The sequence below is a fragment of the Lipophrys pholis genome (genome assembly GCF_963383615.2).
Source record: "Lipophrys pholis genome assembly, chromosome: 1".
Lineage (NCBI taxonomy): Eukaryota > Metazoa > Chordata > Actinopteri > Blenniiformes > Blenniidae > Lipophrys > Lipophrys pholis.
Window position 1 is genome coordinate 37,307,514 of NC_137635.1, and position 14,861 is coordinate 37,322,374.

The 14,861-nt window shown below is 40.4% G+C and overlaps 1 protein-coding gene across 1 annotated transcript in view; it reads right to left on the reverse strand.

Annotated features, from left to right (window-relative positions):
• The window catches only part of carmil3 (capping protein regulator and myosin 1 linker 3), an 88,612-nt gene that overhangs the window by 26,635 nt on the left and 47,116 nt on the right, over positions 1-14,861 (reverse strand). Inside the window, exons 15-20 of the mRNA XM_080471670.1 lie at positions 11,422-11,498; positions 6,747-6,851; positions 3,185-3,254; positions 3,005-3,086; positions 926-1,022; positions 783-837 (exon numbers count right to left, since the gene is read on the reverse strand). Of these exons, the coding sequence (XP_080327796.1) occupies positions 783-837; positions 926-1,022; positions 3,005-3,086; positions 3,185-3,254; positions 6,747-6,851; positions 11,422-11,498 (486 nt within the window). The remainder of the gene's footprint in view (positions 1-782; positions 838-925; positions 1,023-3,004; positions 3,087-3,184; positions 3,255-6,746; positions 6,852-11,421; positions 11,499-14,861) is intronic.

Here is a 14,861-nt window from a genome sequence, read left to right on the forward strand (position 1 = left end):
AGTTTCACTTTGAGCACTCATTGTCAGGCTTTGAAGTTAATGTTTAATGTTGTTAATTGTGAGGTGAATTAATCATTTTCAGACTGGTTACAGCTTTTTTTTTTTTAATGCGTTTTGAAATTGGCGCATATCATTTAGCCTGCTGGGAGTTCTCATTTCCTCACATCTGAAGCTCGCAACCTTCTATGACTCATGTACTGAAGTGTTAACATGGAGCAAACACCATGAAAAAAAATGTCTGCAGGGGACACTCAGATGATTTGGATGTTTGTGTCGTCATTCATTAAGCTGAGTGGGAGACTGACCCCTACCAAACTGGGTGTAATTCCTTTGAACGCACACATCTACACCTGCCGTGTGAGCACAAAAGCATCCGTCCAAAGTCTTGAGCGGGGAGCGTGGTTGTGAGCTATCACCATCAACAGTGGTAAATTATTGAGTAAGCTACTTGTCATGCTGTATTTGCAGAGCAGAGAGCAGAGAGAGAGCCTCCAGAACAAACTGAGACCAAATGATTCACTGGTTGGGCCCACGGACAACATGACTCGTGAGCATGTTTGCACTTTGTGTGCGTCGCAGGTGGGAGATTGAGCCTAAATGTACAGACACACACACTCGCATAAAAAAAAGAAGAAGAAAAACTTAAACCGTGATGTATTTGTGCATGCGCAGGCGTGCGAGTGGCGACAAATCCACGAGGCACGTGTAGGCGTGCATCTGTGCATAACACCACAGAGAATTGGTGTGCGTGCATGTACAATATGTTACATAATCAAACTCACACACTCTTCCTCTTGCACCAAATGAACCAGTTTCTGCAGAATTTCATCCAGCACCCTGAGGAGGCAGAAACAACAGGAAAACATTCATCATCTGCATCATCCTCGCAACCATCTGCACTGCTGCTTCCCCGCGTGGACTGTACCTGCCCTTGATGTTGAAGTTCTTCCCCAGCATCAGGTGTTTGAGGGAGGGGTGCCGAGAGAACGCCGGGATGACAGCCAGCAAGTCGGCATCTAAACCTGCACACAACACAACAGCCACATCTGTAGAGCACAAGAGCGAACCCAGCACTGCTATGCTCTACGGACCTTTTGTGAAAACAAACTTTCAAGTGAATCTTTAATTACACCCATGCAAGTACCGATGTAGTACACAAGCCTGAAACTTTTAAAGGGAGTAAGTCTTGAATACAAAGAAGGTTTTGAAGGATATCTTAGGAATGAGGGAAAGTCACATTTTTACCACATAAAATGGACCGTTTGTGGGCTGCTACAGCAGTGAGTCATCATTTACTCTGCAGGGTGAGAACTTTTCTGGCCTAAAATGCTCAGTTACGTCTCATGGGGGATTTTGGCACAAACTATCACTGGCCATTGAAATTCCAAAATAGATCTTATTAACCCTGCACCCACACCCACTCACCTTTTCAGAGGCTCAAGGATGGAGGGTGCTGCCAAGAGGAAGTGGTTACCATGGAAAAGTATTTCAGGAATAAATACTAAAATGGATTTTTCAGAAAGCAAAACGATGCATCGTCAAATAATAGGACAGCAAGGTTATCTTATCAAAGTAGTATGTGACGCAACAGAGAGAAAGTAGAGTAGCAGCAAATGTGACTCGTGGACGGGAGATATATTTCTACTAATACAGTTGGTTCTGTTAAATTATAAATACTGTAGATTAATGGCTGTTGGGGAAATAATTTGGTAAGTGGCCATCATACTTGTTATGTTATGCAAGTAGGAGGTGTTTGCCAGGATGAATAGTAAACACTCCAATATAATTGCTTAGTATGAGCTATATCGTCTGTGTCTCAGGACAGAAAATGCCTCAATTTGCAGTAGACTCGAGACCAAGAGCACCCCAAGATATTTTTCTTTTTTGCTGTTTAAGACTAGAGTTAACTGTGATGGAACTACAATGTAGCCATAGAGACACACAAATAAGATATATGAGATCACATTAAGTGGGGACCCACTTGCTGAGCGGTTGGTTTGAAAATGCAAGTCCCCATTATTCACATACATTTCCTGTTCCAACACTGCTAATGCCAATCCAACAATTTAGTATAGACAAGACTTGACACTGATACAGACCAGCCAAAGAAAACACTCAGGTCTAAGAAGAATACAATCGGATCATAGAGGTCCTAAAAATATTGCTTCGTTTTAAATAGACACCATGAGCGAGTGATCTACATTCTATCATACTAACTTGATGTTAAATATTTCAAAATCCCGGTTTGCAGAACAGGCAAACCTCTAGGCCATATACTGTATATCTATATACTAGACAAACAGCCCACACAAAAATGTTAACTATGCCTGTGTTTAACGACTGCCTCTAGATGCAGTTTGAACGTCACATGAGGTATTTGCACTCAGCCCCATGTGCCAAAACCCCAAAATGTTGAACAAAATAAAACACCAGTCATGCTCAGTTAAGGAGCCACACAGCTAAAAGACGTCAATCTTAAAGCGTCGGAGCACAGATGACTTCATACAGCCAACAAGATGGAAGAGTTCATGATACTAATGTTCCTTCAAGACACAGAGACAGAACAGCCAGTTTTCTGTACAACTGCAGCCAGAAATCCAATGAACAAGATGTCAAAGTGTACCAAGTTAATTTTTGGTATTAAAAACTCAAGAAAATGTCTTTCTATTGATGTGGAGAAAGCAGCTAAGACAGTCGAACACAGGGCAATCAAGTTCATGCTGAGATAATCCTTGATGTGTGTGTGTGTGCATGTATGTGTGTTTAAAGCATGTGGTTTCCTCCCTCATTGTAAATGCTGATATTGCATAAGCTGCATAGATATTTCACATTAGGATTAATTTAGCGGCTTGGCTTGAAAAGACGCCTTCATGATCAAACGCCATCGATGTCGGGCTCCCGTCCGTTATGGCTGCAATCAAAGGGCTTACAAAAACCCCAACGCCCACACCAGTGCGCCCCAGTGCTTCCCGAGGGAAAGTGTGCATGCAGCCAAGTCGCTTACCATTATCAGAGATGTCTAAAGTCCCCACGCATGAAACTCGAGGAAACAGTTCCTGGATCACCCCGGCACCCGCCGACCTTAACTGTAGGAGGGAGACAGAGAGGAATGGAACATGACGGGATGGCCACAGGCGTTAATCTGTGAAGATGATGAAGTGAAGCACAGACTGACAGAGCGTACCTCACAGCTGCTGATGTCCAGGTGTAAATCAGCGATATGAGGGTTATTCGACAAACCCAGGAACAGAGCCCTGAAGGAAAACACAATCAGGGAAGGACGGCGAAGAGAGAAAGAACAGCGTGCAGGAAGGGAAAACACATAGAAGAAAGAGTGAGAACAACGACAGGTGGATGGGGAGAAACAAATAAAGACAAGGAGGAAAATGAAAGTGTAAAAATCAAGATCACTCCTATTCAAATGCAATTGGCTCTCTTTCACCCTCTAAAAACCTCACCCAGTTTATCTTCCCAATAGGCCACATTCTCCAGGGCACACCTAAACATTTTAGAGCCATCTTAAAAGATTTAGAGAAAAGTAGCTTAAAGAAAGAGATTCACAGCTTCCTCAGTCATTAACAGAAATCACCTCTGAAAAAAACCCAACTTTTTTTCCATCTATCCAGAAGAAATCGGCAATTGTTGCGCACTCGCCCAGCTGGATGCAAAAGAACACTGCATTTGCACATCAAAGCTCTGCTGGAGGTTGTTCTTGCGCAATGAATACACATTTAAGAGTTATGCACCACGAGGTGATAATGAGGAGAAGTGCTAAGTGGGGAGTCTGCTCAGTCCAGCTTGGCTGGGATCCATCCTGCAGCAAGCAGTCATCTCAATTGCTGGCGGTTTTCTTTGTTTCCTCCGTTATTGATTGTGTTCTTTTGGCTGGGGGAAGCTAACAGCGGGCTATACACCTTACAGAGAAACTGTAATATTGCGATGTTCCATTTATCCCCGTAGGGGAACACGCTTTTTGTGCTTGGCTGTTCTGTGAGCTGGTTTAACTACAGATCTTCTGAAGCTGGTGAGGATACAGAGTCCTGCAAAAAGACACGTCAGCATAATGGCAGCTCGCCAACGCGGGGGCTTCAGTTTCTGTGTCCTCTGATTGAAGGCCAGACTACGAACATAACAGTAGACTGGCTCTGCTGTCAAGGAAAAGTGTTTGAAGCCTAATGTGTGCTTTGATGATTAAATCTCACTGATGCTTTGGATGCAAACTCCAGTCCATATGGCGTAAGCTATTTTAGTATTCAGGCCAGAGACAATGAAAACAGAAAAATAACGCCCTTGTATGCCGAGTGGTTCTGCTTGAAACAAGGGCAGATTTGACTGTGCTCCTCTCAAGGCTCTTGTGCATCAGCAATGCATTAAAGTTGGACTACAGACCAGAGGACACCGGAATAATACACATTACATTCTAGGACTTTCCTCTTGGATGCAACATTTAAATGCGTTCGGTGGTGATTTTTCCAGAGCTCAATTTATCCAGTACTTCAAACTAAAGTGGATACATTTTTAGTTTGAGTGGCCTCCGGTGGGAATTCATCTTCCACCACTCCGAGGCCTCAAGTTTGACTAAACACTCACAGCAGTACAAATGCTTGTTGACACAGATAGGTGGTATCACTGAAAATTGCTGTTAACACACTTGGAATGATCTGGGAGTTGCGAATCATAAGATCCGTGAGTTGTCTCATGAGCTACTTTTTATCACAAATCTCCACCACAGGTAAACATAATTTAAAGAAAGTAAATAAAAACAGATCTCTTGAAGTTTCAGTTTGCGAAAATTCTGTAAAAAAAGATATTTACATGATAACACTGCTGCTGGGCTGTAACCCGAGGGGAAATCATGTCTCCAGTATTGAACCAAGAAAACATGTCTCCTACATTTTGCTATTTGCTTATTTGTGGTACTTCATCTCTTAATTGGATTATTATACAGATTTTGAAATGCCTGCTGCGCGGGAATTTCATTATATAAATGCTGGAAGTGATCTGTTGATATAGATATATGTTTCCAAAGCAACATTTAGTTTATAACTTCCAATCTATTGAAAAATGTCTAATGTAACAAGAACGTTTTGATAGTATTTAGCAGGATTAACTAACTTTAAAGACATGATAACTTCATCTAAATAGTTCACAGTGAAAAGAAATAAATTAAATCATTCAAACTTATTTGAATGTACAAACATGAAAATAATAGTAACACACTTTCTACTGTGGGTCCTTAATGTTAAAAAATACTGCATTTTCGCTGATAATATAGGAAAATATCACAGGCACGGGTTGATGTGTATATTAGCACATCCTCTTGGCATCTTGGCTTTAATTGCAGTTCATTCTGCCAACTCAGTATATGCATCGTGTCCAGAGATTTTCCAAATGAAGGCACAGATATCTGGCTGCCAGTTAGCTGTCATGCGTGGTGATACACGATTCAGAGCTAAACGGAGTCAGCAGAATATTCATGATACTACAACACCAGATGTATCAGTACACAGACTGTGTGCTGAAGTATCACTGGATGTTTGTCAGATGTCACTGGGTTTATCCGCCATTCAATCTAAACCTTGATCATTCAAACTCCTATTAACCTTGCTCCTGACGCCCAACAACATTGAATTGTTGCGTTAAATATTGACGTAGGTGATTATTTTGTAAGATTTTAACATTTCCACCACTTCTCCTAGAAAGATCAATCATTAATCATTTCACCCGATTTATTCAACTTTAAACTATAAAAATAATATTACAATGTAATCATACTAATTGATACGCACTGTACACCTATGTCAAGTGCAAATGAAAAAATGTCAGCTTTAAAATATAAACCTCATGTGTCTATTGAGTCCAATTTAGGACTATTTTATACAAACAATGTATTTTAAACAGAGTCGTTCTTAAGACGTCACTAACGGATTGCGTGAAGATGTAGAGATATTCAATATGAGTTTTATCCCATTTAGAGTAGTATAGCTATACAATTGAAATATATATGTTTTTATGGCATATATGTGACATAAAATGTTTTTGTTGAAATAGATTTGAGACTTCAATTACCACCCTAGAATCTAGGGCCGAGATAAATGGTTGATTGACAGGATTTTCTACTGAAACACCAATGTGATGATTTGATGTTTTTTTTTTAAAATAAAAATCCTAAATCTGTCCCTGATTGATTCTAATGCCAGATGAAAAAGGCTGTCTCGTCACAGATTCTGGTTTGGCCAATTAGACCATTGCCAGGCTGATTGTCAACACTGAATGCACTAAGTGTGACAATTGCACCATGTGCTGCCTTCTGAACCAACCCGAGTCAATATGCGATGACATTTGTAGATCCTCTTTTCATTTGCACTGCGGCCTGGTATCAGCTTGAAGGTGCAATGTGATGCCCTTTAACTGGGGACTTAAAATGCAGTCTTGATTCAGTTGATGCATCAGTGGCTTCATGACAACTGTGTTGGGCATCGATTTTTAATTCGTGTTTGGGAAAAGCTTATCCTCCGGTTTCTGATGTCAGTTACTGCTTTGTGAGAAATTCACATTTTCTTATCGGTTATAAAAATTTATTCGTGATTAGCATAGATATTAATTTATATAGGAGGTCAGTTAAAAAAGGTTAAGGATATATAGACATTTCTTCAAACTCTGCAAGTGATTTGCATCCAAAGGCACGGTGGTGAGGCTCGAGTTTCAAAGGTCACTTTAAATCTTTAGCTGTGACAGTGACTCACCTCAGTGAATCCGGAGGGACTTTCATAGAGGCCAGGCTGACATGGGTCAGGCTGAATGCTGAGCTGAAGAACTGGCGAAAGGTTGGCAGAGAGTCTCTCGCTTTCCTGGGCAAGGACAGTAAAGGGAACAAGAAAAAAAAAAACGAAAACAACAACTTTAAAAGAAGTGGTAGGCGGTGAGCGAGCGTTTATGTATAGATCACGACCGGGCAGTTGAACCGAACGTGAAAGGTGGAGAGAGATCAATGAGAGCAGATAAGAGACCGTTGGAGACAAGAAAGAGAATGACGGAGGGACATGATCTGCTGATAAAGAGCGACAGAAAGTTTGCGGTAGACAAGCGGGGAACTGGCTGGGGGAATGAAGAGATGGGGGAGAAAAAAGGAGTGCGGCAAGAAAGAGATAAAAGAGTGAGGGAGCGAAAAAGAGATGGAAGGCTGGAGCTGACAGATGCCGGCTGTGACATTTGGGTCAGTATTATATCAACCAGACGCCGTGAAAAGGTGATTTTGGCATTAATTACTGCCACCAGTTAAAAGGTAACACTGACCAATTATCCAGCCATCTGCTTGGCGTACACTCTACATTAGCCTGTCATCAGAAGGCGGACAAGGAATATGTCTGCAAACATGCACGGAGTCGGCGAGGAGGCTACGCTCAGCATCCACAGGATGGATGTTATACACCGGTTCAGATCTGTGTTTAGCACTTGTCATAACAGCCAATCTGCCATCTCAGCCCCCGCTGTACCCATAATTCACCACAGGGAAGGATGAGGAAGGGCGTCTGGAGAGAACAGGATAAAGTGTGAGTGGCAGAGAAGAGGAGGGGGGAGCGACGGGTGGGGGGGGATGAATTCATCTTACAGAAAGACAAGGTTTGTTTTTCAGGGAAAAGATTACCTGCTCCCTCTCTTCGGGCAGCTGATATGTTGTTTACTTGGGAACAAAATAGCCTGTTTGTATCGCCATATGTTTTTCACCCATAGCCTGATAAGTGAGTTTAGTTTTCTGTGATAAAGGACTTTAGATCCAGACATATAAACACAAATACTCACACAGAGAATGGCCAGCAGAAATTACCTTTTCAACTCTATAGAAAGGGACAATTTAGTCTTTATAGAATCAAACAATAATATTTCATATTGGCCAGCCATTTTACTGGTGAACTATAATGCATGAGTCACAGTCATTACTCTCTTTATTCTTTATTTACACTCATTATTTTCTTGTATTATCAGCTCATAAAGAAATGTTGAGTCATCAAGGCTGGACAAGCTCCCACACTTCACTTTGTTAATGTTGTTTCATTCCCTTTTCTTTTTATTAAATGAAGCATTTAACAACTGCAATTGTGCGTTTCTTTACTCCGGTTGCTCCAAAATCAATTAACAGCTTAGGACTATTTAAAAAGTAAATCACACATAAAGGGGAAATTGAGAAAACATGGTATCACCAGTCAAAGGCTATTAAGCTGTATTTTCTGCTGGGTGCTACATATCACATGAGACTGTCTGGAACAAATCAGTATTGCAGGTAAAATGTTCATGAATCAAAGTCGCAGCCAAATTAAGATTTTTGGCCTGATGATGCCAACAGATGAAGAGTTATGGAATCACCAAGCTTCACTGTGGAATGTGGAGAGAGCTGGCGATGTGTGGTCTTTGAACCACAGCTGCTCCATAATACTCCTCACTCTCTTGCCTGATAGTGAGCATCGGGAGATTCTCCCCGTGCATGGGCTTTCTCTGCCTCATCCATCCCCCCACCCAGAATCCAGAAAGATGCACTGGAGGTCAGTTTGTGACTAAACATTCCTTGAATAAATGTGAGGGTGATTGTTCAGGGTGTAACGACGTTTACCACTGATAAAATGGCCTTTAGAGTTTCAATCCTACCAGCCCTCAAACAACTGTTGATTTACAAACTGGTTTCGTTCTAAAATGTTACACACCCATTTAATGTGAAATCAAAGGTTTGAGTGTCGAATTGTTTACACATCAGTAGTTTTAGTCCAGTCCTTATACAAAAATACTCTTCAAACATGCTTCATATCATTAGTGGTTCTCTTCCCGAAGCTATGCATCAACTCCTCGGAGAAAATTTATTTTACCATCTGCTCAGATTCTTTCACCACTTATGTTTCGGCTGATAGCAGCAGATTCCGGCACTATTTCAACGAAACCTGAGCACTTTTAAGACCTTCATAGTCAATCAATTCCTTTTTATGCTTACGTTTTAACTCCCAGACATTTGGAACCATTTCCAATGTTACCACTTCACCTGGCATGGAAGTTTGCTTTCAAAGCCTTGTTTATATTTACCGAGTTGGTCTTAGTGGTATCAGTTTGAAGCGGTTTCTACTCGGCAATGCAACCAGACTGTGACTTGACTCATCTGCAAGACTCGCACTCGATGCTCTTTCGGCTGCTACCGGGTCTTAGATGTGTCAACCTAATATATAAACCACTCATTCATTAGCATATGTTACACAAAACTAGGTCTGAATACACCTGCAGTAAGTCCTTGTATCCTCCCAACAACAGAGGTAATAATACTTACACAACACCAATACCCACAATTACTGGAAATGTGCCAGCTATAAAAAAGAATTACCTTTCAAGAGAGACATCACCTGCCTCCAGCAACATTTCAGAAATACAGCCTGAACCTCAGAGACATCATAAAAAGAAAACTCTTCTCTGCACTCTGCACTCTGATTGCAGAGCCAATTTCGTCATGTGCCCATGTGTTGCGCACAGCTGTTTCATAGATATGAGAGCAGTAATGTGACTGGCTGGGAATATAATGACTAATCACTACAACCCCTCCAATTTCTGTTCCACTTCAATAGAATCCTTTTCGCATATTAATCTGCGACTATGAGCCCTTTTTGTCCTTGTGCATATGACCCGGCACTTCGCATTTCAACCGTGGAGTCATAACAATCTGTGTGAACGTCACAAAATGATTCGGCGCTCGCCAAGCTGGCCTCCAACTTCACAAGATTATCCAGCACAAATAACTATTTTTGGTGGGTTTGTTTCACACGCTGGTGGTGCACACAGCACCACGACAACACCGCATGTGTTAACCACAGTGCATTTCTTTTTCCTGGTGATTAGACGGATGTATAAGACACACATCTTTTAAATGCTCCAATAATCATCCCAAAGATAAAACTGCAGCGTGAGGCAAAATGTAACTTAAAGGTTAAAACCTCAGAGGAATATTAAAGGTCTGATGGGTAATATTAAAACGGTAACTAAACAAAAAAGAAGATAAAGCACGCGGCTTCATTACAAGCTTCTTTTCTTTGCAAGCTTGATAACCTCCCAGCGTGCAAGCCGTCACTTCTCCTTTGACCCATTTGTAATGATTAGCATATAGCCCGTCAGCCTCCACAGATACAGACTGGCTGTTGTCGCATAAGCAGATATGGTGTCACTGCCGTTCTCACGAAAACACTCTCCGGAGAGCTGCATCAGCAACTCGTAACCACACGTGCACGCCTCTGTAACGGTATACATGCTGGGCCGCTCATTGTTTCAAGAAAGTGCCGCCATCTGCGTATGTGTGCGTGTGGGGTGGGTGAAAGCGTGGTCTGAGGCAGCACCTTCCATATTCATGAGCAGCAGTCAGGCGGTTCTTATCAGCTCGGTTCAGCTTTGTGGCTCCATGTTGTCACCACAACACCGCAAGCCATCTGACCAACAGCACTGAGCCAGTGTGCGTTTAATGTAGGAGGTGGCACGAACTATGGACAGAGGGAGGAACGGAGGAGGAAGAGGTGCGAGGAGGTGGGGAGATGTGAGGAGAAACTGGCATTAAAGATGATGGAGTGGATAATATGAAGGAGAGGAAAGAGTGATAAGAGAGAGAGTGACAGGAGAGAAGGTAAAGATAAGAATCAGGTGGTAAAGATGGATGAAGAAGGAATTTAAAGGAAGGGGGGAGTTTAGGAGGTGCTGCCACACAAATGCAAAGAAGTAAAAGATGGATGGAGAGATACAGAAGATGTAACGAAACAGAGAGAGAGAGAACAAAAAAAACACACCGGCGTAGGAGCCTGGGGATTGGAACAATAATTCCTGTCTAAAATTAGGCTCATTTTTCACGAACTTCTTTCTCTGTGATTCTGTAATGTAATATGCTGAACAGGGAAGCGCCTGGGCTCCTGTGGGACAAGACATGATGAGAGCCGGAACTGCCTTTGTCTGCTCGCTAAGCAAACAAAGACGATGCGCTCATTCAGCCACACATACTGCAAGACATGTAAAAACAACAACAACAAAAAAAAAAACAACAACAACACACAAAACACATGTGGGCAGGCTTACAGGGGCTCAACAGAGAGAAAACTTGTTAGCAAACAGCGACATGTGTACATCGAAGCAGGCTGGAAACACATTCTGCGTACGCATATGCAGAAGGGCAAAGAAGATGAGCGACGCGATGCAAGCGCACGCCAATTTGTCAGAGCGGTCCAGGGCGGAACACTAATCTACAGCAGAATATAAATAATGATGCTGGTCCTCTCCTTGCTTTCAGACTGGAATTCCTCCAGAGTCGTTTGGCTGAGTCACATAAGCAGAAAACAAATGTGTTTGTTGTTGCTTCTTTCTTCCAAAAAAGAAAGGCCTTCACGGGGATTTAGACTGGAGTTGAACACCCACCTGTGAGAGAAGGAGTTCTTGGAAAGGTTCAGGTAGGAGAGGTCAGCGCAGCAGCCTCGCAGCAAGGCCCCAAACAACTGGCAGGGAAACACAGAGATAAATGGGTTGAGTTATGTTTGCTCCAGCAAAAAGTGATTGTGTTGTATAACAGTTTCTTTTTTTTTAGCTCTTGAGCGCTGCACAAATGGTTATAGCGCAGATTAAAGCTGACACAAATACAATGTGAGCAGACTAAATAAATAACAGTATTTCTTTTGTGGTGGAAGCCTCTTCTGGGGAAAAAAAATACCCTTTGGTAAATTAGGCTGGCATTATTTGACATTTAAAAATGAACTTGCATAGACGCTTTACAAATTAATGCGTAAAAAGATACACCACAACTGAATGAGATCATTTTAAGTGAAATTAGGACAGAGCTTGTTATTTGGTTTAGAATGGAAATTACCCCTTCCACACCACATGGTGGAGGCTTGAATAGGACAATAAAATGCTTTTCAGTTCTTACATCCATTTGCAAGTGTATTTAGCATCAAATGTGACACATATTCCACAACATAGCCTTTTATGTACGTGCACATTGGGTAGGCCACCATTACAAAGTTACTGCTTTGAGTCCTGAGGATGACACGTCATTATTTGTGCATCTGAGCATGACAGACAATCATTTGTTCAGAGACCTGAAAATGAGGTGATTCCACTGATGGGAGAATTAAGTCAATTTAGCGCCCACTCCCTAATCAACTCCACACAGCAGGGAAGAGCTCCTCCGTATATAAATAAATACTAATTTACTTCACCGCATTATTACTCCCCAACACGCTGCAGCTTTAGATAAAACCACACAAACATAATGTATCTGTGGGTTAATGGCTGGTGTGATCGTATCCAGATCTGGAACCATACATTCAATGCATGCCGGTGGAGCCTCTAATGCAAAGGTGAGGATGCACCTGAACAGAACTAATAAACACAAATAACAACTAAAGAGCATTTTAAACCTTTATGATAGCTCTATACCGGTTTCAACCTCTAAGAGATAAATGGAAGGAAAAGTTCATTTTGTTATCATCATTTAGAAAATAATTTTGTTTGACTGAAAATACAACTTGAATCATGATATTCGTCATTCACATCCTTGTATGAGAGCGTGAAATAAAACAGGAAATTACAGTCCAATTTGTATATCAGAAAAGGAGACTTCAGTTATTGTGGCATGCTAAATCGCTAAATGACTTCATATCACCAGAAAGGCACAACATTCTGTGTAAACAGTTGAATTAATCCACAGAGGTGGTTACAACTCATGATCCTAACTGGGAAAATGACACATCTGCCTCTATTGAAGAGGTAAATAAGATGACAGAAAGTGAAACATTGAAAGGTACAGAATTCCAGAAAGAAGATGTAGCTACAGATTTGATTAAAAGTTTTCTTAAGAAAGGAACACACAAGGAAGCTTTAAAACACCAGACATCACCAACACAAAGAGTTCACAATGGAAGACACTGATCCACAAAACCACTTCAATAATAGGAAGAGCTGCAGCTGTGAGCAGTGTAGAGGCAAACTAGTAAGCATATGAAAGTGCATGAGAATGGACAATTGTACACATCCTTGATATAACCCTTTAGAGTCGTCCCAGAAAAATGTGGTCATATGTCAAAAATGACAAACTCTATTGGTGTCAGGAAAAGAAATGAAGTGTTATACTTGATTACTGTTAATTATTTATTATAAATATGACGTGTATATAGAAGCAAAGCTCTCTTGGTGAAAACATACCATCGCTTTAAAACACAAAAAATTCCATTATGGATATTTTAGTATGAAAATATAAAGACATGGTTGATTTGTCAAAGAAAGGCAATTATTTTTCAATAAAGTATCTATCAGTGGCAACACAATTTTTAAAATTATTATTAGACTGTCTCACCTATGCATTTATAAGTGCAGTATTCAATATTTAAAATGAAAAAGGTTTCTCACACTATAACGAATTGCAACTCGACACCAATAACCTCAAAAATGAACAAGTAGTACATCTTCTTCGACAAACTCAGACCAAACTGAACATTATTCTAAATGTAAAGGCAGATTTATGGAACAGCTGCAGTGCATCACATTAGATTATACCAGCATACCTAATAAAATGGCCTCCTCGTGTACGTTTTCTGGTTTGTAAATGCAATCATCCTCATATCTGGCTGCCGTAGGAAAAAAAAAAAAAAGACTTCTTTACCACTTGACAAGCTTTTGGATAGATTCTATAATTATATTTACGGTGCTCTGGCAGTCTAACTTAAAGCGTCTGGATTGCTTTGAATTCAATGGAGTTATAAAAGTAAACTGTTCTGAACATTTTACTGCCAGCAAAACAACAGGAGAATTAACTGAAACACTGACTTATTAAGGACATTGAATGACTTCCCAATGTTTGAAGGATGTACTACAAATGAGAGTTACGAGGAGCAATAATAACTTTTTAAACATAAGAACTAGAAGTCCTACATGTTGCACCAATTTCATCAAAACAAGTTCCTCGTGTTGTGTTATTTATACTTGGCAATTAACCCGATTCTGATTCTGACTTGAAAAAGGCATATATATGCATACTGTACATATGCTGTATATTAGAGCATATAAAAGCCGTGTTAGAGCCCGACATGTAACAATGACCCAAAATGTAACAACAACCCGAATTTTTATCAAATATAATGTAATAAAACCCAACATGTAATAACTAGTTGATAATGTAACAAAAGTGCTGAGCCCAAAATGCAATTTAAAATTTTTTTATAAAATCCAAACTAATGTAACGAGACCCTGAGACAAAAACTTAAAAACACTATTTTGCCTGCCTGAATTATGGCGCAGGCAAAATAGTTTTCCCCTAATATTGTAATAATTTTATTACATCATAAAGTAAGTAAATGATTTATTGGTTGGACTTGAACTGCTTCAATTTGAATATCATTAAAAGAATGAGTTCTAAAAGTTTGGACTATTTGTTTTAACGTGTATCCAGATACAGTTTATGGTATTCATGCACAATTGCTGTTGCCCAAGTCATTTATAGACTTCTGTTCTCTATAATATGTAATCTATTTCTCTAATAATCAGTACAAAATAATGCAAAACATTAAACATATTAATAATTAAATTCTTATTAAATATTTTTACATTATTCACCCGTTATCACATTTTGGGTTTTATTAAAAACATCAGACGTTTAGAACATTTCAGGCTCAGCACTTTTGTTACATTGTCGACCAGTTATTACATTTCGGGCTTTATTGGGTTATATTGTATAACAAATCGGGTCGTTATTCCATTTTGGGCCGCTTTACATATCAGGCTCTAACAAGCCCTGTAAAGAAAAAATAAATTAACTTACTGAAGATTGAATGGTCTGAGTGCAATGTATTTGAACAAACCCCTAC